We start from the raw sequence: 27,612 nt of genomic DNA, 5'->3' as shown, positions 1-27,612 counted from the left end.
TTCATGACTAATGGGTCATTAAGCATTTAGTGTAGCAGAGTAGCAAAGTGTGTACAGAGGCAGTGTTTTAAAGTATTTTTGAATTGTTTTTAGTGTCTCTGTTGCAGGATACTGATTATGCACATTGCCTGACCCATCATGGCTTATTTTAAATCGGAAGCTTTGCCATCAAAAAACACCCCAAATCAGAATCTTTACAGTATTTTAAGGACATAAACTAGAATCAGGTGATGAGCTGTACTAAAATATATGCATGTTTGGCTTTTTTTCTCTTTTAAATGGTTTAACTACTTACAAAATGTGCTATGTATTGGAAATCTCATCCTAATGAAATAAGCCTACTATATAGTAACACAACTTTACAGTAAGAAATTATGAAAAGTATATAATTTAGACTTTCTATAGAGACATCTAAAATTATATTAATTTTGTGGGTCTGCATTTACAGCCGTGTGTGCCTGTAATCCTCCCTACAGAAAGTACAGTAGCACACATGCATCTTTTATCTGCTTTGGGGGCTTTAATGCACAGTAATAGCTACCACTGTGACCTCTGTGAGTACTCTTTATCTATAAATATCTAAAAATCTCTGGCTTAAAATACTATTATAAAAAGAAATAGTAGATCCAAAGTACCTTATCTATCACATCGTGTGACATTATCATAAATCTTTAAGGTCGGCTTATTGCAAGAGAGCAGGAGGTTGTCTCTCCAGTAGTTAATTTTCCTAGAAAACCCTTTTTTTCATAATCTATCTCAAACACATATTCTTTCCTTTTGGACACCTGTTATAGTATAAATAACATTTTTTGTTATTTTCTGCAGTTTGTTAATGCCTTGTGACATCTTGCTTCACTTAATTAAATCTAACTAATTTAACAAAAACTAAAAAAATATTAAAATAAGTGATTCTAGCTATTCTAACATTGCCCAACCTCACTTTTACAGTGTGGAAAAGCAAGGTGATCTGAAGCCACGTCTCCATGCTTCGACAGACAAGCTTTAATTGTTCACAATCAAGCTTATAGACATGTCCAAAGCACTGCAAAACCAACCATGATACCAGAAAGAAACAAGCAACTGAGAACAAAAAGCTTTTTTTTTATGACACAGGTAGGAGTTAACCAAGGGTATATAAGGAAAAAACATTTCTTATTATGTTGTGTTTCATTATATATACACTCGCTGTTATAGATAACGTTTCAAATAAAAACAATTGTTTTTGAAATAGCAGTCTTGAAATACACACCATTTGTGTCACATTTGAAATCATCCCAAAAAGGAAAAACATAAAATAAAAAATAAAAAGCAAAAAAATATTTCTGCTCACAAATGATTTTCCCTTTTATTTTAAAGATTTTTTTTTCATATACAACATTGTATTTACATGGTCTAGTATTATTTACACAAAATTAACAAGTGGCACTGTGTAGTTAGGAGTTCTTTTCTTTTTCTTGTTCCCTACAGGTGTCTTTATTTTTAAAACAAAATTAAAAAAAAAAAAAGATAAATTAAAATGAACAAAAGAACAACTCATTTTTAACAATGTCTCCAACTTCTTCTTTTTATTTTTTATCAGTAGCACTATCTGCCACTCAGCCTTCTACAAAGTGCTGTCCTTTCTCGACTACAACTGTTTTCATCTTTGCACAAAAATACAACTCGACTCTCGACTAAAACCCCCGAGCCCTCCCCTATTTCTGGTCCCCTCCACACTACCTTTGATCAGTACCCTAAAAACGCAACAATTATGTGTCAACGACAAAACACTTTGAACATAGACAGCTCGTTGCTGGACATTTTTGTGCAGATGGAAACTCCGGCAGCCCTGATTGATCAATTATTAACTTTTTCTCTGCAGGGCCAAGGTTTCATTTTCTCGTTAGAAATTGTCAAGGTTTTTTTTTTTTTTTCTTTTCTTTAACTTATCATTGATGCTGCTATCAGGAGGCCTTCAGCATTAATTAATTTAAATTTAATGGTAATTTGATTTAGTTGGCCCCCGCTGCTGAATATAAAAATAGCTGGAGAAGAAGCCACTGGGTGTTGAATGGTGTTTCTGTTTCTTTTTTTTTGATTACAAGCTCATACAGTACATGTAAGGGGGGGGGGGCTGCCATGTATTTGGAACTGTCAATAAACCAATTATTCGGTAAGTCATTCAACTGTCTAGCCTCACTTTGTCCTCCTAGTTTGATACTTCGCTACTGTCATTTGCCTGGAGGCCATGTAGAGAGAGAGAGTGGGATCCATGGACAGAGAGAGAGAGAGGGGTGGTGGTGGGGGGGGGGTAAGTATTCATCACATCAACATTTTTTATCATTTAACATATTTCCAGTGCAGATATTAGTATTAACTCTATAAGGCAACACAGCTTAAGAAATTACAATATTGCAATCTATATAAGTTATGTGCATTGAATTGGAATGACACAGGTAAAAAGTAATCAGTCTTGTTACCTGCACCAATTAGACCCAGCTCAGTTAGTGCATGTGGCTACTAGCACTTCCAGTCTTTAAAAAAAAAAGTGTTAGTCATGAGTCTATGAATACAACATTTCTTATTAAGATGTTACACAAGAACCATGTCAAGATGGGTAGGAGGCAAAGAGCTCTCCTATGATTTTCGCAATAAGATTGTTGAGCAACCCAGGGGGATGGCGCAGGTTACCAACTTGATTTCTCAACTCCTAAATGTTTCCCATAAGCACCGAAGGGACTATTATCTGGAAGTGGAAGATACATCATTCCTATAACCATCAACTGATCAACTGGCCACACACAGTAGCAGATCCTCTCGATACTGCTGACCGGGCAGTAAGAAGATAAGTCAGAAGGACCACTTGATAAGACCTCCAAAAAGGACAATTATCAAAGAGGAAACAAAAGGGAACGCACCCCGCTCCATGACATGTTGAAGCTCGTCAAATTTGCCACACAATGTTATGAGAAGTCAAATAGATTACTGGAAAAATGTGGTGAGGTTTGACGTTTTTTGGCAATAACACTAAGCGCCATGTGTGTGGAGGAGAAATGCCTCCACATGACCCTAAAAGTCCCAAAAAAGTACAGGAAAGTACAGAGGTGGAAGCATTAAGATTTGGGGCTGTTTCGTTTCTCGTTAAGAGGAAAATGAATACAGCCACGTAATCGGGATATTCTTACAATGCAGCTGGACAATGAAGATGAGACACGGGTCGACCCTTCAACAGGACAACCATCCAAAACACATACTGCTAAGGAGACTCAACTGCTTCCAGAGGACCGGGGTTAGTCACCTGATTTGAACCTAACAGAACATTTGTGGAAGGAACTGATGATAAAGATTCACCAGTGAGGCCCCCCCCCGGACTCTCCAACATCCGAAGACGAATGGGCCAAAATCCCCCCTGGACACTGCGAGAGATTAGTTTTCTTCATACAGGAAGCATCTTGAAGCTGTCATCTCAAAAACAAAGGCTTCTCTGTCAAGCATTAAATACATTTCAGTTAGCGTGTTCAATACTTCTTCTCTCCATGTCATTCCAATTTAATGCACATAACTACATTTAGCCATTTCTTTAAGTGGTATCGCCTTATTGAGTTAACACCAATGTCTGGTCTTAATGGAAATATGTTTACTGAGAGAAATGTTGACATGTTGAATACTTATTCCCCCCCCCCCCCCCCCCCCCGCTGTATAATGATATAAAGGAGGCATCTGGGGAGGAACAATGGGAAGGGGAAGAATGGACAGTGGATGTTGCGTGGGCTCTGCTGAAATGACTGATGTTGCCTGAGAGAAGGAGTTAAGCAGACTTTGCGGGAGGACCGCAATACATAGGAGATTTAAAAAAAATAAAAAAATAATTAAAAAAAGAGTGAAGAGGAAAGCAGTTTCTGAGGCTCTTCTTGATCCCACCTCTCCATGTGGCCCAAGTACAGTATGATTCAGCTGTTTTAACAAAAAGAAAAAAGGGAGGTATGGTTTGAATTGTTGTTTCGCAGGCAAAAGATTCAGCCTGGTTTTTTTAGGACAGTCTAAAATAAAAAATAAAAAAAAACCTCTACAAGAACGCTCTGTCTGCATTTCTTTAGACAAAACTTGAGATCAGATTAGATTAGGTTTGTGGCTCTATGTCACAACCTTTCATTCCAGTTAACGGACAAGCAGGCTTAGACCAGACAGCTAAAAAAAAAAAAAAAAAAAAATGTTAGAAATGGCGGCAGAAGGAGAGGTACAAAGAGAGAGAGAGAGATAAAGACAGAAATCTGAATACACACACACACACACACACACACACACACTCAATTTCTTTCTCACACACACACACAGCAGTAGGTTTATCCAGCAGAATCCACTGAAGGAGCCAATGACAGCAAGTACTGAAGCAACCAATAAGAAAAATATCTCAAATTTTGAAGAAGAGGCTACACTCCCGCTCGCTCATTACTGCTTTTTTGAAAAATACAAAGACAAACTTAGCCTGTACTCGGACAAAGAAAAGAAGACAACAAGCAACCTGATGCTGGGTTTTGTGAATTCAAAAAAAAATACATGTCAGGAAAATCATCATCATCATCATTTTTATCATTTAGTCATTTAAATCACCCATAACATTACCCCCCATAACATCATCATTAACTTGGCTTAAACAACATGTGCCTTAAAAAAAAAAAAAAAAAGTACCATTGGAAAAGGGTCAAATAAAAAAAAACAAAAATATATATATTGGTTGAATGTTCAGTTTGGGCTGCTAAGTATTTGAACTGTCAGCTGATCAGACAACATGGAAAAAAATTTTAAACAGCAAAAGTTGTTTCAAAGCTCTGCTCCAGTGACCTCTGAACCCCACTGAAACGAGTATTTAAAGGGGAAATTACCCTTTAAAACACCAATTAGTCAAAGTTTAATGCTGGGTCACATGACTGCTTGCACAAACAGGTGATGGTAAAAGTCCAACAATCTCAACTGTAATAAATGGGGATGTAGATTTGCTCCACTTTAACAGGATTCAATTGTCTTGACCCTCTGGATTTAAGAAAAGAAAGGGATGGGGGTGGGGGGGGGTGAGATGTGGTGGGGAGGTCAGTGGAGGGAGACATTTTAAAGTTCTGTTTTTACCATTCGCACAAAAAAGGTTGAGATCAGTTCACTGTCAATTCCTGCAAGCAAAATTTCTACGAAAACTCGGAGGGGGTGGGTGGAGGGGTGGGGTAGGGTAGGGGGGTGATTGCATGAAGCTTTTAGCAGATTTCAATCACTTTATGACCTGTGCAAAGCATGGAAGAAATATCTGGTGGTTCAGAGGGAAGTCACGGCTGTTTGCTGTCAGCGTCTAAATCAAGGACACGTCAGCAGGGAGGAGAGGATGCTTCAAAAAACCTGAGGACGCTTTCTTTGCCCGCTCTGTCTGTTTGCTAATAAACTGCAGGTTCGATTTAAGAAAAAAACACTGAAGTGACTGCATATGAATTTGAAGAGAGGAGGGAACTGACCTCAGCCTCGTTTTTCTTAGCTTCATCAACCGTGACGGCTGCCAAATAGCTTAGATTGTAACTCAGTGAGGTCGTGTGTCTACCGGGGCCTCTCTTCATGATGATGTCTTTGTTTGCTTGTGTTGAAATGATGTGCTGTCGAGCAACGTGTGAGCTTATTCCAAATAATCTATCACTGCTGGAAGTTACATTTTTCTATCTTTATGTCTTTCAATGGGGAGATTTTAGCTGCTATGACTAGCACAAAAAAAGTGAAAGAGAGGTGCCCAGTGGACACAGGCCCTGAGGATTGTAAACCAGTTATGTTCTTCTAACACGCCAAACGATGGCCACTTCAGAGCATGTGTGTCTGTAAGCTCAAAAAAAACACAGCACAAAGCGGGATAAAGTATCCTACTTGCCACAGCATTGAACAAAGAGGTGAGACACAAAGTGCTTTCGGGTTGTCCATCTGTCAGTCTGTACTGTCAGAAACTTAGACAAGAAAGCTGAGAAAGATTAAAAAAAAAAAAAAAAAAAAATCAAGTACAATAAATTAAAATCACTGTTTGTTTTTTTTCTCTCCACAAAAAAAGCAAAAGAAATAAAGAAGTAGTTAGAAGAAGAGGAATCACACTACTTTACTACCTAAAATTTAATCAGGAAAGCATGAAGCTCTAGACTCATACAAACAAACATACAACTTTTTTTTGTTTTGTTCAGTGGACAGGGTTTCGACACAAACTAAAACACAATAAATACTCTTTCTGAGGAACAAAAGATAAGGTATATCTCTTTATCAGCTAAAAGGACACTAAAAAAAGGCAGGTCCGTCTGGCAGACTCGCTCAGAAGGGGACAGGGCGACCCTTTAGGGAGGGGGGGAGAAAAAAAGAGGGGGAGTGAGGGGGGGGGGGGGAGCTTTTCATCCATGAGGGGAGCCCTTCCCCTTCGTACTTATGGCACTACAGCAATTCCCCATCCACGTTTTATTCTCTCATACTTTTATCTTTTCATTCTTTGTATACGTTTTTTTTCGTTTACCCTGAACATACAATATCCTCTAATGGTACCTAGTCAACACAGCTGGATTTCTTTTTTTAAATTCTAGTTTGTCCTTGATTTTCACGTATGTTTGTCTTTTAGTTTTTTTTCCATTTTTGTCAGCATAAAGTGCAACAGTGCTTTTGTTCTCTCCTCCGGCCACCTGGCCTCCTGCTCCTGGTAACCCCTGATGACCCCCCAGAGGGTCAAACGTCACGGGTTAGCAGGATCCGGGTCAGGGTTCGCGCTGGTTTCGCTTGTCACGCTGGTGGCGCTAGCGACGCTCGGCTCCTCCACCTCCTCTTCCTCCTCTTCTGTCACTTCTCCCACATCTAGCACCTCCACCTCCTCGTCGTCATCGTCCTCTTCGTCCAAACCTCCTTCTAGCAACTCCACGGCGATGGCCGCCTCCGCGTCCTCTATCGCCTCCGCCGCCGCCTCCTCTCTTTCTTCTCCTGCTCTCTGCTGTTCCTTCTTCTCCTCCTCCCGCTCCTCATCCACCTGGTCTCTCTGCTGGTAGATGGCGATCTTGAGTGGTTTGACCAGACCCTCTTCATAGACTTTCAGGATAGCCTCACATACAAAGCGGTACTGACTCTGATAGAGAGACACAGAGAGAAAGAGAGAGAAAGAGAGATAGAGATTTTAGCTGATGGTTTAAAGATGGTTGGAAGAAGCTGGACAGATGAATGGATGCGTCTACGTACGGGTGTCTGTATCATCATAGCCCGCTGGTCTCTCATGGTCCTGACGATATCTAGAGGATACACTGGCTGACCGCACTCCATTAGACACAAAGCCGTCTCCATGGTGATCAGAACCCCTGTCCGACCAATCCCCGCGCTGGAAAAAAAAAAGGTGGCAGGAGGGAAGAAATGGATGTTAAGTTACAAAATAAGTGCAAAAGAGGACAGAGGGAAACAGTTTCAGGTAATTAGGAGTTGTGTAACGACAGCCGTACCTGCAGTGTACCACCATCGGCTGGTCCTGTCCAGCCCGTTTTGTCCGAACCAGAGCCACAAAGTCCAGGAAATCAGTGGAGTCATCCGGAACGCCGTGATCTGGCCATGCCAAATACTGGATCTGTGTCAGCTCTCTCTGCTCCTCACTCTGAACGAGCACACAAACACACATGTACACACACACAGGAAACAGAAGAAAACACATTTAGCATTGGACCGCTTTCAGAAAAGCTTCTTTAATATTCGAGGCCTTGGTAACAACATAACTATGGAATTAATTATTCCCTGATATCACTCATACTCGGAGCACAAAACAGATATTTTATTTCATGTGGGCGACCTCTGAGCACGTGTGGTGGAAGTGCGTGTCCTACAGGGAGAGGATTGCATGCAACCCCGTTTGTGTAATTATGACCTTTAAACATGTTATGAGTTGGGTGGATAATAAACAGTGGTTTTATTCTTTTTTTCGATCCCTTCTCTCCCATTTTAAGAAGCACCAGATACTACTGAACTGTCAACTGTTTTGATAGTCAATCATTTTTAGTCAGTTTTTCAGATTAAAAATGCCAAAATTCTCTGGTTCCAGTCTTACAAGTGAATATAATATAATATACATCAATATTTTCTTTAACAATAGTAAAGGACGTTTTCTTTGGATTTTTGACTGTTGGTCAGGATAAAAGAAGACATTTGAGGACATTGCCATGGGTTTTGAATAACTGTCATCAAGATTTTTTTTTTCTGATATTTTATAGTTAAAACGACTAATTTGATTAATGGACAAAATAAAAAATGAATTGCTAGTTGCAATAGGCAACTTATTTTCTATAGCTTAATAATTAAAACATGGTCTTATTTAAGATGATTCTTATTATTTATGAAGATAATTCAAACTTCCTGTTTCATTTAAAAAGGAAAGAAAAACAGACAAATCCGATACTGTTGCACATTCTATGATAAAAAAAGAGCTCAATTTAAACCCCACAGGGATAAAATGATGACTACTTTACACACACACACACACACACACACACACACACACACACACACACACAGGTCCTACAGCATATAACGCTTGCTGACCGCCGTTTCATGTGCAACTCAGGAGGCTCTTCAATATAACCTCGCCGCATCGCCATGGTAACACATCTATCTCCATGGCAACAATCACAGGCAGAGGAGAATGCTAATTGCCTCCTCCTACAGCCATATATTTTAAAAGGTCATGATACACGGGCAACACATTGGGAAGTCATCAGGAAAACACAGACAGCGGGGAACCCGATCCTCCATTAAAAGTTAACGTTACTAGTGCTTCAAAAAACAACAATACTGGCAATAAAACCCCCCAAAAAACAACAACATTACAGCACAGGCTTAGACACAAAGATACATTTACCCACACCATTTTGCATCCATAGAAAAAACAGAAGCTCAAAAGGGATGCAAAATGTTCACTGTGAAATGTTGAAGTAAGACTGTAACTATCAAACTAACTTGTTCTTCTCCATTTTTGTTCTTCCATCGTCCCACTCTCTCTGTTTGCTCTCTTCCCTCTCTCTCTTCCTCGCTCTCTTTTTTCAGCAATGTGACTGACTGGGGTGGTCTGGTTGTCATGGTAACCAGATCCCACTACGTGGCCCGCATGCGGCAGCGGGAGCCAGAAAAAGAACAGCCCACACTGGTCACTATGGCAACACACCTCCTCGGGGTCCTCAGCGGCTCATCCTTCCTGAGACGCTGGTCCCTGTCTTTTCTCTGCGTTTTTCCTCCTCTGCCCTCCTTCTCTAACCTGCTCTGGCTTCACCTCCTCTCTTTTTTTGTCCTAGTACTCCTTCCTTCCCTTTTTTGACCTTTTTTTCTTTTCTTCCTCCTCTCTTTTTGAGTGTGCAACAGCCCCTCAACGGTTACCTGTGTGTGCACGAGAGTCATTTCTCGGACCAGGAAGGCAGAATTGCCCTCTTCGTTGTGGCACGTTACGGTAAAGTCTCCGTAGGTGGCGCTGCTGTCCGGGTTAGGCCAGTACTGGTGACACTTCACCTAAAAAAAAACAACACAGATAAAATATTATTTACCAAGCAGTTTATTACTGTTATTCTCAGCTCAGAGGTCAGAGGTCAATCCCTTAGTCTTTAATAGAGAAGGGCGGCTTCAGACTTTACTTTTACTCTATATTCTTATTAATCGGTCCATCTGGAGTCATGACTTGCATAATAACAAAATCCACTAGTATATTAGAGGTTATTATTGCAATATTTAGTGTCACAGGACTCGAAAAATGTAAAAACATATTTCCTTTTATAGCCAAACGCTGTTTCTATTATATAATTTAAGTTTTAGCTTTCTCAAGATCTTCAAATTCACACCTAGTCTGAACATCAACACATCTAAAATTGCATCATTTTCACAGTAACTGACTCACTTTCTTCATGTATTTAATATATAATGTTCAAATGAATAATTAACTTTGCAGGAAACTCCTTTCCTGAGACAGTTCAATCATTTCAAAATGTTTTGACAGTGGACCATCTGGAATCTCCAACGATGGTAAGTCTGTGTTTTGCCAACAAAACTAAACTCAGAGGTGTACAGTAACACCACGCATGGATTCACTGACGCTGACAACCTACTTTTTGTGTGTGTGTGTGTGTGCACATGCTGCAGTCCATATGTTGTTTCCTGCCCTCGTCCATGAGGAATACATTTACGTACCCGCCCCCTCTCGACCTGTGTCGTCAACATGACCACCATAGATGAGCCCTGCTCCCAGGTCATTTGCCAGAAGTCGGGGCAGGTGTTCGGCAGAGGGCCCTGGCATGCTATGTAGCGGTTTATCAGACTGGAGGCTGGAATCTCCATCTATAGAGAGAGAAACAAACAGATTGAGATTCAGAAGTATTTGGAAGCAAGGATCTTTTTCTCATTATTATCAACTGAAACTGTGATTTTTGTGTTTTCAGCAGCGCAGAAGTAAATGTTTTCAGTTCTTTCTAAAAAGGTACAGATCCAAAGAATTACTTAGGCCTCCTTACGATGTGTTCTTTATTACTTAAACGTGTTGGCAATACTCTTTGAAGCTTATCCTGTTTGAATAGGCTTACACTAACAAGGTCAGGACAGTAACAAACTGACACATGATCTCAAGTTCACTGCTGCACAAAGTCAAACACATAAAGTCAACAAGCATCTTGCTCCAACTTCTTAGAAGCAGGGTTAAAAATGTCCAATTTAAGTATAACTCAAATCAAATCATCTAATTTTAAGTTGTAAGGGCAGTTCTTTTCATGTCAGATAAAAAAACGTGTTTTCATTGATTTATTTTTTTTTGCCTTACGGTGGCGCAAGACAGGCAAAAACACCTCAGAAAATAACTCTAATCATCAGACCTTCAGTTTCTGTAAATATTAAACTTTCCTCAATGCCAACTGCTTCAAATATAAATATTCAAACACTAACACTACAAAGAAAAGCAAATAGGAGTGAGTGTGTGTGACAGAGTGTTTTCTATCTAACAAATGATGAGATGGATGAGAAAACCTAACAGTGAGTGTAGAGGGTTGATTAGAGGAGTGCAGCCAGTGTCCTTCAGCCTACAAATAGTCATTATTTAAACTGTGGACATACAAAACAAACATTCAAATGCAAAATATCCTGTAAAAGTCTCTCACTGATGCAGCATGGAAGAAAATCAACTAAATATCATTCTACTTTGTAACATATATTAAGAAACTTAAAGCTGAAACTTTAATATAGATGAAGCCAGTAATGTCTGAAAAAGGCGTAAATCAATAAACATAAGGAAAGAGGAGTGGCACTTTACCTAAAACATCTGCAGACAGCTGTTAGCGTCTGGATGACTCCAAAAAACATGCAAAAAATTAACTTGCAATGTTTTCACTCGCTCGTAAACGTTGGTGGTCGTACAGTACGTCACCGGCGTGTTTAGATATGGGTTTTGATGGTTGGCAAAAACAGACCACCCACCGTGCCTCAAACGAGCTCAAAAGGCAAAAAAAAAGACACTGACAGAACCATGAAAGACAAAATACGAGGGGAACCGACTCACATTGATGTAATTTGCATTGATGTAGTCATCTGTGCTTTTCAGAATGACCCGTGTGGCATCATCTGCAGAGAAAGAAAAGAGGGCAGGGGGGCGTTAGATTATAGATAGAGAATGATGACATGGAGAGAGAGAGAGAGGGAGAGAGCAAGAATAGCTCAATTGACTAAAGGAACAACAGATCAAGAAGAAAATGGATGAAAAAAGATGTGGTAAAAACATATTTAAACAAACACAAGCCAACAGAAGTAGGGAGCTGTGTAATCTGTTGTGTAGCAGTGACGTACAAGGAGAGATGTCTCTGTAGCGATTTTTGGAAACGTTCTGAGGTAATTTGGCACACAGCATGGTCATCCCCGGCCTCTTCCTGTACAGTTGCTGTAAGAAAAGAGAAAAAACACACATTAAAATGTATCTAACCGATCATTTCTTTGCCCCGTTTTGTAAATATATGTGTGAAAATATGTGAAAAGTGTTTTTGAGTGCATGAGAACTTGCATTCAACGACCTGTTTTTATGTGTGTGTTTGTTTTTATTTAACATTCCTCTTCACTAATAGCACTGTACAGAGTTTGAACAGGAAGCTGTTAAGTGATGATGATAAAAGACAGGAAGTTATTGGAATGCAGAGGAGGAAAGAAATGTGTGTAAAAAAAAAAAAAAAAAAAAAAAAATCTTCCGACAAAAACATCTCCTGCAATTCAACAAGTGTTTTTTTTGTGTGTGTGTGTGTGTGTATCCACTCATGAAAAGTGTGTTTTTCCTCACATCAAACTGTGCCAGTATGGCTCCACTGATCAGGCCTTCTTTCAGGGTGACCATAGAGTCCCTCAAAGCATGCTGGTCTAGCTGGGCGGGGTCCTGAGGGGACTTCTCTGGGATATACTGAAAGTCTGGCTCTGAGTCCGCCTTCTCCTCCACCACATCATAGATGGCTGAACCGGAGAAGAAAGAAAAGTGTCACAGTTATTATAGACGTGGCTGTTTATGTAGGCTGAGGCCTCGAGGGATGGATTTATTTAAGCACCAAAGATAGAGAAATATTTACTGATGCACCGGACCGTAAGAAACGAAGTTCACCAAGGGGATGCAAATATTTAAACGACAGAATTAGAAAAATACAGCCAAAACAAAATGTGAACTGACAGGCGTTCGATACATTGATGCAATCTTATATGTGCTTTGATGTAAGACAGGATATAATGCATAAATCCCTTTCTGACCCAGTTAAAATGTCAAGAATTGCAATGTTTCATCATCTTTTAAAAACGCTCCGCTCTCCGCCTCCCCAATGCTGATTAAAGGAAATGCTTTGCCTCACATTTTCTACACATCCATCCATTACATATAGCTGAGATGTACAGAAAGCAAAAAAAATCGTACAACTTGTGGATCTCATTTGCGATTCTGAACAAAAGTGAGATTGAGCAGTCAGGAAAATACCAGAAGTAGAATCAGAGCTGGTGAGCAGATGTTTGGCTGTTAATCTTTTAGAGTCGCATGAGCCAGCTGCTGTTTGCTGTGTTCAAAATTTAGCCGACGTAATGGAAGTGTTTACTGAGTGAAGATTTGGTGCTACTACAGGAAATATTCAGTAAGAGTAGATTAGATTATTATTCAGTAATACAGTAATATTCACACCCAGTAACTCCCAGGTGCAAGAATAATCAAAAAATGCAGCTTAAAAAATTTCAATACTTGGGTTACATGATGGCATTTAAGATACAGTATCTACATGACAAACGGCATGAAATGAAACTCCTCAAATAACAAATAGATACATCTACAAATAAAACAAAGTCGTACCTACATCTAACATTGTAAGGTGACATTAACATGTCTCTTTGCCCTTTTGAACTCTTAATCGTGTTATCTTTGTTACAGCTTGTGATGCTGAAGCGACTTCCTGTTTGACATTGCAGATGTCTCTAAGCAAAAGATCTGCTCATTACTAAGGTCTTTACAGTGCGAGCTAAGACTTTCCTGAGTAACCCCATTTAGTAAATCACTGGAGTGGAACAAGGCAGTTCTAATTAGTTAGGAAATTACAAGGAAGCTTATACACTTAGTAAGGAAACCTGGTCAAGGATTTAGAAATAGCTGGTTAACTTGTAAACGGATTAAACTTTTCTCTGCAGTTCCTCACACCAATGATAGTGTCCTAAGTGAGTCGAAGCTGAAATGTACAGGAGTCTAAGAGTCGAATGCTGTCCAGTAAACGAAGGAATAAATATGACCCCCTTATGAATAGAAGACTCCAGCTGTGCAGTGTTGTGTTGCATTATACTGGAAGTGTACTGGAAGTTATTATGTCCATTCTTTGAATCCGAGATACAATTAGAGTTAGTCACAGTCACGTAATATTTGCAGCTCACCATTCGGTCTGACCAATAGTATGAGCTCCCCAGAGTGGCTTTCACAGCTGGCCTTGATGAACATGACCACCTGATCATGGGTGTGGTCAGAGATGTCCCGCCCATTAATTAAGACCACCTGATCGCCCTCGTTAAGGCGAGGAACACACAGATCAGCCTAAAGAGGAGGAGAGAGAAAAAGAAAGAGAGGAAAAGAGAAATGGTGACATGATGAGTATGGTGTGAGTTTTGAAATGCTAGCAATGTGTTTCAATTTAATTTGAGAAAATGTCTTCAGATATGAAAATACTAAAACTGTGGGTATTTGTGAAGCTGCATTATGTTTTATTATATGTTTAAACTCAGCACAAGTGACTGAAGATATACTGTAGTAATCATCTATTGAGTGTATGAGGTGGTTGTTGACTTACGGACGTTCCCGGAGCCACTCTGGACACGATGATGGGCATCTTCTGGTCAGCTCCACCCTAAAAACACACAAACACACGCACACAGAACATTAGGCAAGATCAGTTAACAGCCGAAAACCTTTGGAAAGATGAGCCAACGAACCAAAGAAGATAGAAGTGAAGTGAACAGACTCTTACCTTAACATTGAAGCCGAAGCGTCCGTGTTCATCAGGTCTCATCTTGATTAGGACCAGATTATCATGAGGGACAACTCCATTTAGCTGGAATAGCAAAGTTGAACACATACATTAAATCCACATCCTGTTTTCTTCCATATAGCCCTACTCTGGAACAGGAACATTATATATGGGTCATTGTTACACCCATAAAGTTTGTGTTTGCTGTTACCAGCAGACACAGGACATCATTAGTATTAATTTGGAGTCATGTTTGACCACCTGATGAATGTAGAGCCAATACTTCCTTCCTTTGACCTCATCAAATGGTCCATTATGTTCACCAGCATGCACTCACTTTGTCTATTGTTCAGTACTGGACAGGAAGTATACAGTTGGTTTAACAGATTGTGTGTTGGAAATAACTGATGAATGATGACAGCTGCTAAAACTGAACCATACAGTAAATGCCCAAAATAATGAGCTAAAAAAGGCTAAAAGCTTCCTTAAATTTGATGAATTTAGTATTCATACTTATTTCATCACTATCAGGAAACCTTTTTACATTAAACCATGTGTATTGAGTAATATTGATTCATTAATACAGGTGTGTGATATAGTGATTTTTTTTCTTAGTTAAGCATTGATAGAAACATCTTCCAGAAGATTTGTAATCAATGATTGCCATGGTAACAGTGTTATAGCTTAAATCAATCAAGTCTTTACAAACCACACCGTTGCTGAGTTTCTTTTTAGTTTGATTATATAAATGTTGAGCTACAAATGAGGAAAAAAAGAAGCGTAAGTGTACTAAGAAAAAAAAAAAGAGAAAATGCTTTTGATGAATAAAAGAACGTCTTTAGTAGTGAGAGCGTAGCTGTCATTGAAGGCACCTCAGGTTATGATTTATTTTTGTTTCCGAGGATGTTTGTGCACTGGAAAAAAAAACGGGCATGGGAGAAATACTTCAGAGCCTCACAATGCTCTCCCAGTATACAAACATCCTGAGAACATGCTTTTGAATTTGTTGCAAAACAAGATTTTTCAAGGAAATGAAAGAGCACTACCAGGAAGATGTTTGAGATGGCTTGCTGTATTAAATTTTCTTTATTGAAATCTCATGACGCACGTGTGTTTGTGCGGCCTCACTGACCGTGGTCTTGTCAGCGTTGACGGGAACGTCGTACATCTCGTTGAGGTGGTTGTCCAGGAGGCTCTGCTGAGAGTGGGCCTGGATGATCTGGCTCAAGGTTTTCCTGCTCAGCTGCTTGGGGGGCAGAGCTGGAGGTTGGCCGTCCAATCCCTCTGGAGACCTGAGCGTGGCAGAGACAGAGTAGAAGAGGGAGAGGGAGGGAGGGAAAGCAAAGTCAAAGTCAGGGACAGAGAGAGAAAGACAGAAATAGGGAAAAGACAGAAGGGACAAAAGTGTTTATTATAGATTAACGATTTGATGCAACGATTTGATTTTCTCACAAAATCTGGGCAAAGAAATGTTCTCGCTGTGGTGCTGATTCCACTTTTGTATCCCTATTCAACATGATCACACTTGTACTCAGTATGGAACAAAACATGACTTCATTATAAGTGTAAAAAGCACAAAATTTATATCATAAGTTGCTGTTTAGTAGCTCTTATTGCTGATGGAGGAGGGATCATGGCTTGGCACTTAAAAGATGGAGGGGCACTAAAAGAAAACAGGTGAAAAAAAATGACACAATTAATGGGCCTAGCTGGAGGTCTGCTTGTTTGTTAAAGAGAGAAGAAGAAGAAGAAGAAGAAGGATGGGGAGAAAAATGGATAAAGGGGGAATGAGACAGAAAGAGATTGCAAGAGACAGAGAAGCTTAATAGCACTGTGTTAGTCACAATGCATTAACCTCAATAAAAGAGCTACAAGAGGAAGGAAAACACCCCCACCCCCACCCCCCCCCCTCCACTCCATCATCCAGACAATAAAAGGCCGTGTGTCTCAGTGTGTATGGTGAACGAACATGGTCCATCAGGTATATATGTGTGTGTGTGTGTGTGTGTGTTAGTTTCTGTGTGTGTGTGTGTGTGTGTGTGTGGTGGTGGTGGTTCACAGACACTCCTTAGGGGCCGGAGCACCAGTCAAAGAGCATTGACTTTGTTTTGGCTGCTGCTACTGGTGCCACTTTGCGTCTTAAACACACACACACACACACACACGCACGCTAACATTTATTATGGGTCAAAACCAGGTCAGGCTTTCAAGAAGGAGGGCAAGCACACACCGGTCCTGATCCAAAACTCCTACAACAATCCACATTCATGTAGCGTTCCCGCAACATGGCACAGATGAGTGAAATGGATATACGAGTATCTTCATGCCTTCACATACGTTAACTAAGCGCCCGAGGTAGAGAGATTTAAACCGAGCTGACGTCGGACATGAGTGAGTTCTGCTGTTAGTCATCCTTTAGTCAAACGCTTTTCATTGTAACTAAATCATAAATGTCTTCTTCTGCTCGGAGAAGACTTTAAAAGCATCAAAGAGGAGTGAACTTGATGAGTGTGGACAGTGACGGAGGAATCACACGCGGTTACACGAGGTGACCCGAGTCTAAAACAAGCTGCAAAACAACCACCATGTTCCACTAAAAGCCATCGAGTGACACTTCCAGCACACAGGCTTTCAGACACAGTGTTTCATACTGAAAACACAGCATGATTATAGCACAGTCATTTATCATAAAATACCATATAGCTGAATGCCATGTTGTGCTACACTGTTTTTTATAATTGCACTCTTGGTTCCCATGACGCTGTCTTGAAAATAGCATTTTATAACCATCGCTGCCAATGTGTTGGGGTTCGCTTAGCGGCTAATATTCAACCAGCACGACTAAAAACAGGATATTACAGCCAGAATGTTGGAGAGTTAATGCTTTGCTGCTTTACTGCTGATCTGTAGGAAAATCTGTAGATTTAATTTAGGTTTAATGGAGGCTAGAGGAAAACTGGGGAAGGTGAAAATATCAGAATAGGGTTTAGTTAAGGGTAGGACCCTGCTGGCCGGACCCGGCTGTCTACTGCCTTGGTTCCTGGTTGCGTAGCTGGGGTTGGCCTCTCTCCGACCTTGGCTACATGAATATAATACTACTCACTTATGGTTAACAATGTAATTAATATCATACTGTCCATTATAATTATATTATAATATAAAAATATGCATATGCATAATATGCATAAGTTCACCCCCCCCCCATAGCTAGCTATGAGTGGCGAACATGAGTGGATGACCGTTCTTTATCTTATTATATCTATATTATTATTATTATATAAAACATCCTACACACACACACACACACACACACCCCATAACTTGTAACATCCTATGTCTTGTGTTATCTAATGTCTATTATTTTTTCTGTCTGCATGATCACCATGTCTTTGTGTCAATCCTTGTCTGCCACATTATTTCACCAATAAAGTTTTTGTTTATTTTTAAAGAAAAGGTTTTAGTTCCATCAGTTCAGTTTCCAAATATACTGTTATACAGAGTCAACATATGTCAATCTTTAAAATTAGGGATGTCTGATTCTCACCAAACAGAGAAGGCAGAATTAAGTCTAGCTGGCACAGAGAGGTGGTTATTACATACTAGGTTTAGGACTGATAGCTACCCCAAAACCAAACTGTAATCTGGATTTGGACCAAATCTTTTAAGCAGACATCACAGAGGGGATGGTGGAAGAGGTTATTCGCAGTCACCAAAGCTAAAAGAGATGATAAAAAAAACTGGATTTTTTTTTCCTTCTGATACCAATCTACTTTAGGAAATTGTACCCAGGCAAGTATTTATTTATTATTAATTTATTTTTAACATGTGCAGCACAGCGGTTAAAGCCTGAGATTAGTAAGATTTAGCCCACCCTGTGTCCTTAAAAAACTTCTTATCCTTTTCTTATCTTTGGGTTTTTTTGTCATTGCTTGAATAAAGGATGAACTAATCTTCTCTATTCAATGAAAAAGTAGGCACAGAATTGGGGGATGGGGAAACTGGAATCAATAAAACTAACACAAGTATTGTTTAAAAAAAAATCAATATGAAAGCATCTTGTGTACTTGATAAAAGCGAAAGTAACTTCAGTTCATTTAAGGATTCTTCAAGCATTAAATTCAGTTTTCGGAAAACTTAAACCTGAAGTTAGTATTTAACAGGTTAATATCTAAACATACACACGGCTAATAAAAACCCAAATAACATAACATGCATGGATAATGTGTGAGTTGTGTGAGGATGAGAGAGCAGGTGATTATGTCATCTTCTGGCTTCGTAACAGACGGATGAGCCAACAACTTGAAGCGTTGTGTGTGTGTGTGTGTGTGTGTGTAGCATTGTAGGCAGCGGAAGTGCCACTGTATTGTTACTTAACCACTCTGATTTCCAACTGAGAAATGTTCCAGCTTGTCTATTCTTTCTCTTTCTCTCTCTCTCTCTCACACACACACACACACTCACACACACACACACTCCTACTGGGTCAACAGAAGATGCATGCCATGTCTACAAAGCATCTTTGGCCTCATTTAGAAAGAAATAAGGACAAAAAGGGGGCCCACAGCACATGTGTGCAGATCACATCAACAAGGCTCCTTTCTGGCTCTACAGAGCAGCACAATGGTCCAGCTGGGAAATCTGGCTAAAATTTAATAGCTTCATATTTTTGTTAACACTGATTAAACTCATTTCACAACCAGATTTTTTCACTGTCAGAATATAACTCCATAACTGTCCATAACTGAACATTTAAAACATATTTTTAAGACACTTGTGCACCAGGCTCTAATTTGGACAGAGGCTGACCCACTATCCTGAGTGAGTGAGTGAGTAAATGATTAGTAGTAATTGAACAGTTAAAACAAGGTATTGGTATGTGTTTCCGCCAGGTGTGTAATGTATTAACCTATAAATACCAAACTCCTGAGAGCCATGCTACAACATTTTGGGACTGTATTTGTAATAAAAAATAAATGTAATAATAATAAAAAAAAAATACAATGACAAACTGAGACATAAGTATGTTTTCCGTATATAACGTGTTTCTTTAGTGTTGTAACAGATGACACTTTCAATAATAATCTGATGATTTTTGCATCTAGAGTTTTAAAATTAACTCACGCTCCACTTTACTTTTATTCAAAGGCTTTTACACACACACACACACACACACACACACACACACACACACAAACACACACACACACACACACACACACAAACACACACACACAAACACACACACACACACACACACACACACACACACACACACACACACACACACACACACACTAATTCCTACTTCAGGCCTCTTGTACAACCAAGCTACCCGCTATAAACACATTTTATGGGGCCAGCTAAGTGACACTGGGAGAGGGTGTGAACTGTTGGGAGAAGCCACAGACACAGACAGACATTTAAAAACCAGTCAACTCAGCACCACAGTCAGACAGAGCGGCACTAACGCTGATGAGTTAAATTAAACTTGAAAATTAAAGGGCGGCTGGGTTTTTTTGATGTTTGCTTTATATACAAGGTGGTGAATTTACTGTGAAAACTATCACACTGCCACCAAGTAAATGTTTTTTCCCCCCCAAAGGAGAAACAGGTTTACAGAAATGTGAGTATGTGCATCAGAAATATAGTGAACGAAAGGAAAAAGAAAAGATGCAGAAGGAGAGAAATGGACAGATGAGAGTGATAGTAAGACAGTAGTGATTTCATCAAGCGTCCGAATGGGATGAAACTTACGGGGTGGAGTCCAAGCTGATGCTGTTGGCCTGTGTGGACGATGCCGACTTGTGATTGGAGGAGAAGACGGGCAGGCTGGGTGAAGCGTGTATCACATGATCAACCAGGTGGCCAACGGACGACGGGCGTAGTCGCGTGCCCTCTTGTACAAACAGTGAGTTCCTGATAAACACAGACAAAGGGCTGAGTATCCGACCTGAAAACCTCCTTGGTACAGAAGGAAATGCATTTATTAGCACCAAATGTCGTGTAGAGATAGTAGTAGTTATTGTACTGGCACAATTATCAATGAAATCTTCAGAGAATTGCTCAAGGACACTTCAGACATTATTCACTAGCTTCGAAAATGGTCTACTTCAAGCAGCTGGCAGATCTGGCTTTTCAGAGTAAGTTCATGACTCAGCTTCAGGCTTCCTTTTTTTGTCTAGAAACATAAAAATCTGTATCAATCAAATATATCTGCTATAAAACTATATCATACTACCTTTTAACTGAATGACTTTGTTGCTGCAATTCATTTGCAGTCAAAATCATTAATTTTAAATATACCTCTCCATGCTAAATATGATTAACCCTTACATAGTGTTCAGGTCAAATTTGACCACTGTAAAAAAAAACAAATGTCTTTTACCCTGAAATTTGATGACTTTACCTAAAGTGGCCCAAAATGCAAAAGGTAAAGGTGCTACACATGTTTGTCCATCCAGGCTGTTCTGGGTTAATTTGAACCCGTATCTATTGACATGTCTTTTAGTTAAATGAATAGTTTATAGTTTTAATAAGATAGTAGTTATGAGGATTTCTTTTTATGATGTAGCAGTGAAGACTGATGGCTCTAATGGTTATACAACAAACCTCACAGTTCCATAAAGGCATTGTAATTTTCAGTTTCAATAAAATACATTTAAATCATTATTGCTATGTTATATTTTCATGTCTTAGGTAAAATAGGACATGATATTGTGTGATAGTAGGTGTTTTTTCTGCTCTCTGAAACATTTATCACCCGTTTATTGATCATTCAGATCGACTATTGATGCATTTTAAACAGAAATGTGGGTCAAAATTTGGTATAGAAACTTCTTATGAGGGAATCCAAACTGACCCGGAAGTGCAAGAGTGTAGAATATGAACAGTATGTAAGGGTTAAAAATTCACTGGATGAATTAAACTGATGTCAACTGGTATGAACCCTTGACTCACTGATTGGGCGTCCCAGGCGGTGAGCGAGTTGGTAGGCTCTGGGTTTCCAGTCTCTCATCTGATAGGCTGTTCCTGCTCACCGACTCCCAGTCAGTCCCGCCTACTAATTTCCTGGCTAGTGGCTTGCTGGGAGATCTGTTCAAAACAAGACATTCATTAAATTGTGATGAAATTTAACAATAAATACATACATTACTACCCCTGTAGTGTTTTTTGTTCTTCCCCAGAGGCTTGTAGCTGCTAAGTTAAGAAAGTCATGTCTGTTACCTGGCAAACACTCTGTCCTTGATGCCTTTCTCCTTTCCATACTGCACAGACTGCACCTCTGTCCGTCCGCTACAGACAGAAATAACAAGAGAAACTGTCAATGTCATGAAAAAGATAAAGAAAACGTAAGCTACTGTAAGTGAAATGGCCTGACAAGCTTTAGCATTTAAAATTGTATGTTTACTTTCACATCCTCTTATTTATTACATACTATTTCCCGAAAATAAGATATGTGTAATAATAAGGTAGTACTGTTTTTTTTGTTTTTTTTTACTATTTAATTCTGCAGAAATAAAAAACTTCTTCAATGACTGGAAGTTCCTGAAACTTTACCAAAAAGTGCCTAAAAATGACCAAATGACACCAGCATGAGTTGAGCTGTCAGGCCAGGAACAAGCCTAACATATTTATAATAAGTTGTCCAATCATCAAGTCCGATCTAAAAGCTCTTATTGAGAAGTCAGTCAATATTCTCAAGTGTGAAAAACACACCCACACACCGGTGAACCAAACATCAAGAGTAAGGCTTGCTCGCTCATGTTGCATCATTGCTACTCAATAATACATCACAAGACCTTCAGACTCACATCTCACTCACATTTCATCTTTGACTTGAATTTCACAGAAAAAGGAAATAAAAAAATCCACATATGAAGTGAAACTAAGTGGTCACTAGGCACTGCGATACTACAGCCTTGAGAAACGTCTTTTGAGAATTAGTTTTTATTGTATTTACAGTCATCCTTCCTCTTTTTAAAAAAAAGATCAACCATAAATGAGTACGTTGTGGTGTTCTGGGGAAAGGTGGTCACTATTTCAGTAAAACCAAAATGAAGAAACAGGACCAACTTAACCAGGCCCTTTATTTACCTCAACTTCAGAGATTATCAGGCTTTTACTGGAAGCAAGTCTATAATAGAGAAATGCTTTTATATCTAATTCCCTCTGTTTGATAAGTATATTTACTGATATTTTAATACAACACCTCCTTGTTTTCTGATCTGCTTCTGTTTGCTTTAATTTTTAATTGCACTATTGATAATTACAGTAATCAAGTTAGCTCTTTGCTACTTTAAATGGGCATAGTAATTTAGCTGTGCGGCTCATTAAGAGTGTTATCCTATACTACAAGTGTTGCTGGAGCTATGACTTTCTTCAGACATTTTTTACCTTCTCTCTGCACCTTGAACATAGGTGAAGTTGTTGTTTCTACATCATTCAAGACTTTCCAAATGTTATCAGACCGAATGGACAAAATCTTGACAGTAACCCAAGTCATTTTGTGTACATTTAAATCTATCGAAGTCTGGCTGTAAATGCAAGATGTTTCAGTTTGAGATGTTTCTTTGTGGATTCTCTCCATGCTCCTCTGTGCACGTCTACAGTACATGTTTATCCTCTTACCAGTATCTGAACTTTGAGCCCAGGGTGAAGTAGTGGGCGAAGAAGTTCTTCTGTGGCGGGATGGGTCGCTCCAGTCTGAAGAAGGTGTGGTGCTCCACGCAGGCCTTCCACAGGTTCTTACAGGCCCTGTAGTTCACCATGTTGAAACCCAGCAGCGTCTCCCGGGTCTCAGTCTGTGTAAAGAGAACCAGAAGACAACATTTAGTTTTAGGACATTCAATAACACTAGAGCACTCAGTATGTGAAGGAATAGCAGGTGAAATGTAACTGTAATTCATCCCAACATGCAGTTGAGACAGGCTGTGTAGATATAATGTAAGCATGTTTTAAACATTGTGATGTTTCCAGTAATTTATTTTCATGGGAAATAGCTCAAGTATTACACAAAAGTGACCTGTGTACAGATACAAAGGTCACTGATTTAAAAATAAACCTTGCAACATCAACTTTAAATCAATTTATTACATCCCTAAGTCCCCAAGTTACATGACATACGTACATTTGGTACTATCAGTGTTAGCAGAGATTTTCGTTACTTATAAGGTGACCAAGAGGGCAACGTTCAAACAAACATACTGTATCATTACAGACAGGACAGGATTAGTGAGAGACGAGTAAAGAGACGGAATGAAAATCCTGGCATTAAATTACTCGATGCAATCTATTTATTAACAGATTATTGAAATATTGAGCAACAACATCCAGCAGCTGTTCTCTAGATGCATTAAGGAAGAAGGCGAAAAAGAGGAATTAAAGGGAAAAAGACAAAATAAAGCCCCATATCATTTAAATGTTACATAAAATTTCAATAATGACTCCAGCTTTACTCCAGAAGAAACATGTGAGAGGGGAAAAAATATTTTTTTTTTACAGAGATGGAATGACGGAAAAATGACTGTGTGAATATTTGTGGTGTAAATAAACAGCAAGTTGACTCAGTGACTCAGTGATCAACTCTCTGTCAAATTGTTTGTTGTGTTGGGAATTTTAAAAAAGAAAGAAAAAAAAAAGATCCACTTGCTAAACAGGCGATACAGATACACTCAGGGGGATTAAAGAAGAGACAACCAGGACACGGACAGCAGGGGGTTTATCTGACACGAGCCCCTTTTACACAGCATGTTCAGGGAATGTTACGCTGTTATTTCACCGCTCTGTATAAAAAAAGGTATGAACATGGAAGGGAGGAGGGGCGTTGTTGTTTCACTTTAAAGCCGGCAGCAGAGAGTCACATTGCCGAATTAATGTTGGGGTAAGAGGGACAGCCGTCATGTCGGGACTACACACTAGATGCTGACGCTGTTGTGTTATACGTCACAGCTCTGATTACGGAACATCACCATCAGGTCTAAACCATTTAAAGAGCCGGCTTTGTTTGGTCAAGTGTTAACAAAGCAAAGCCGGCATAATGACAGCTCTTCTTTATGGCGATAATACGGGATCTCTGTATAAAAGGGGTTATAGTTTACACACATATACAGACACAGCTATGTCTACGTTTATGGAACTTTAAATACGAACATTTAATACGAACATAATTTAACAGAACTACACATTTGGTTAAAACTCGGTGTGTGTGTGTGTGTGTGTGTGTGTGTGTGTGTGTTCACGTACCACTTCTCTTCTCAGCTGGACAAAGAACTGTTTGCACTTGAAGGAGATTTTCACTATTTTCAACCTGAAAGCAAGAAAAGACAAAAACAAGACACAAGAAAATTAAATATCTCTAATAATGTCCAACAGCTGTATTGAAACCACATTTAAATTTTCCACTTTTGTTAATAAAGGCCAGTCTTTGTATTAAAACATCAGTAGTAAATATGTGCTAATATAAAAAACTGAGTGACAAACATGAACAGAATTACTATCCTGATGTTCTTTTGATAATTTTGTAATGCTAAAAAGGGACTGAACCCAATCAACACTTACAAATCATGACACAAAACACACGTTTAACCAATTTTGCAATTAAATGCAATATTTTAATGTACAATAACTTCAATGTCTATTGAATGGTGCTCCTCCTAATGGCCACAGCCAGTTACTGATCAAATGTTGCATGTTATTACACTGATATAAACCCACTGAAGACTTAAAGACTGCTTCATTCAGTGTAGTTTTACAGATTCTTGTACCTTTTCCATGCAGTGGTGAACACTGTGCTAGATATTCCACACTGGAGGCAGAGTACGCTGCAGCTATAATTGGATACTGTAAAGATGTTTTCAATTCTGACTCTGACTCTGCTTATAATTTCTGCTTCTTATCAAATCCCAGTTGTGATTCTTGTCATATTACCAGAGTGAGAAAATAAATCAAAAAAGATGAAAGCAAAAAAAAAAGAAAAACATCTTTATTTCAGCAGGCTTAAATAATTATGACATATTTTCTGGATTCTTTTTGGTTAATCCCCCTCTACATCTAGTTGCCCTCTATAAATTTCTCCTCGTGCAGCTTTAAGTTTGAAAAAACAACATCTTATTCCAAACTGTCAGCCAGAATCATATATTTTTTATCAGCTTATTCCAGCTCCTCATTGGAGACATATGATGTTTAAACTCATTGAAATATTAAAAACCCAAAACCCCTAAGACTCCATGAAGTTTTCCATGGCTGCACCGTTCCATCAAATTTAACTATTTTAGACGTGCATCACTGCATACATACAGTACACATCTCATCTTAAAATATGTGGTATCTTTGCAAACTTTGTAATCGTAAACAGAATTTAAATGTAAGTTCTGTGGGTTAGAACAGTGCACCTACGCAGCGTGAGTTCAGTCAATGTAAACGGAAGCATAACTAATCCAAACGTCACTTTAGGAACTAAAAAAAAGTCAAGATGTCGACATCCTCATCGACTCATCCGACCCATGTGTCACATCCTGACCGCTTGTTTAACCTCTGACCCATTCCTCCCTCCATAACTGGAGGCTATGGGCAGCACTGGTTCTTTCCTCATCACTCTATTATCTATTCATGCATCTAAAGAAGCTGCAACAATATAAAAAATAATGTTCAAATCAGAAGACCACACACACGCACACACACATACATACACACGCACACTCGGCCGCAGTACGAGGTCTGCTGATGAGCAGCACAGTAACATAATCCCTTCCTAGAGCTCTGTTGCTGCTGTGACTCATCGCTCCCTGCTAAATATATTTTACGTACTTACTCGCACACACAAACACACACATACATACTTGCATGGACAAACAGACACACACACATGCTTATGCAGAGTGTGAGTCATGGCCCATCTAAGTGTGGCTCATTTGTCAGGCTGCTCTGAACAGAAACTGGAAAAGAGAAGCAAAAAAAAAAAAAAAAAAAAAAAAAAAATCAACATGCCCATGCCTCTCTCATTTTTCTCATCTTACAATTCGTTTTATGACAAGAAAGAATGTTTTTTTAAAAAATACAAGCAGAAAGGAGCGACGGCGTGACAAGTGACGGGATCCTGGCAGATGTAAAAAAGCATTCATTAAAGAACGGGCATGAGAGAGACGGAAAGAAATAAAGAGAAAGGAAAATCAATGACAGTTGGATTGAGACACACTGTTGACTTCTCTTTCCCTCTCTCTATCCACATGGTAGTGGACAGCTGTTGGGGACACCACTGTTGGACTCTAAATTTAGATCGGCTCACAAGATATGCTCTCTCCCTCTCTCTCTCTCTCACACACACACACACACATACACACACGCAAAGACACACACATTTGCTTTAGCAAACTGTTTTTTTTCCATTTAGGAGACATTTGCATGAGCTCCCTGAAGATTTAGCCTCACCCTGCACAAATAAAACCCAAATGCTAACCCTTAAATTTTTGTCCTGAAATGAGAGGTGAGTGTCCGCACTTATAAATTATGTCCCCACAATGTGTGTTACTCAAGGACACACACACACACACACGCACACACACACACACTTCAGTCATTCTACAAACTGGCACACACTCAAAGTCATCTTATCAAAAACATCTTTCAGTCATCAGACATATACACTCATGTCCATCCACATGCACACACACACACACCAGCTGCTATGCACATTTGGTCAGGGTGTGTGTGTGTGTGTGTGTGTGTGTGTGTGTGTTAAGCCTACACATGAGTGAATTATCTTGACGAGTTACAAGGATTTGAGTAGCTACTATCCCACCCCCGGCACCCATTAACATTTAGCCTCCCACAGTGCAACGGCAGAGTATGGGAGATTTCCAAGAATCAATGCTTTTGAGCGAGAATGAGAGCAAGATAAATTAAGAGTGATGAGAGTAAGAGAATTAAACCGAGGGAGAGGGGGGAAAGGAGGACAAAGAGAGAAAAGCGAGCAGATTGATTTGATGCCTATAATAATTCCAGGAAATCTACTTTAACACGAAACCCGTCCCCTAGAAACATCTGATGGAATCATCTGCATAATTCTATAAAAGATCAACTGAGGGGAGCGGGGTATGGAGGGGTTTAAACATTAATATGCCATGTC

At 39.4% G+C, this 27,612-nt stretch overlaps 1 protein-coding gene across 1 annotated transcript in view; it reads right to left on the bottom strand.

Annotated features, from left to right (window-relative positions):
• Positions 1 to 3,668: 3,668 nt before the first annotated feature.
• The window catches only part of ptpn4a (protein tyrosine phosphatase non-receptor type 4a), an 84,874-nt gene continuing 60,930 nt past the window's right edge, over positions 3,669 to 27,612 (bottom strand). The window contains 17 exon segments of the mRNA XM_053328669.1: positions 3,669 to 7,096; positions 7,207 to 7,342; positions 7,461 to 7,609; positions 9,376 to 9,504; positions 10,177 to 10,323; positions 11,531 to 11,592; positions 11,815 to 11,905; positions 12,296 to 12,462; positions 13,903 to 14,059; positions 14,313 to 14,369; positions 14,490 to 14,573; positions 15,622 to 15,781; positions 20,244 to 20,405; positions 21,447 to 21,581; positions 21,714 to 21,782; positions 23,118 to 23,290; positions 24,732 to 24,795. Of these exon segments, the coding sequence (XP_053184644.1) occupies positions 6,713 to 7,096; positions 7,207 to 7,342; positions 7,461 to 7,609; positions 9,376 to 9,504; positions 10,177 to 10,323; positions 11,531 to 11,592; positions 11,815 to 11,905; positions 12,296 to 12,462; positions 13,903 to 14,059; positions 14,313 to 14,369; positions 14,490 to 14,573; positions 15,622 to 15,781; positions 20,244 to 20,405; positions 21,447 to 21,581; positions 21,714 to 21,782; positions 23,118 to 23,290; positions 24,732 to 24,795 (2,326 nt within the window). The 3' untranslated portion in view covers positions 3,669 to 6,712.

Source organism: Scomber japonicus, chromosome 11 (genome assembly GCF_027409825.1).
Source record: "Scomber japonicus isolate fScoJap1 chromosome 11, fScoJap1.pri, whole genome shotgun sequence".
In the NCBI taxonomy this organism is placed as follows: domain Eukaryota; kingdom Metazoa; phylum Chordata; class Actinopteri; order Scombriformes; family Scombridae; genus Scomber; species Scomber japonicus.
The sequence above is the reverse complement of the archived record's forward strand: the minus strand, read 5'-3'. Positions and strand labels throughout refer to the sequence as shown.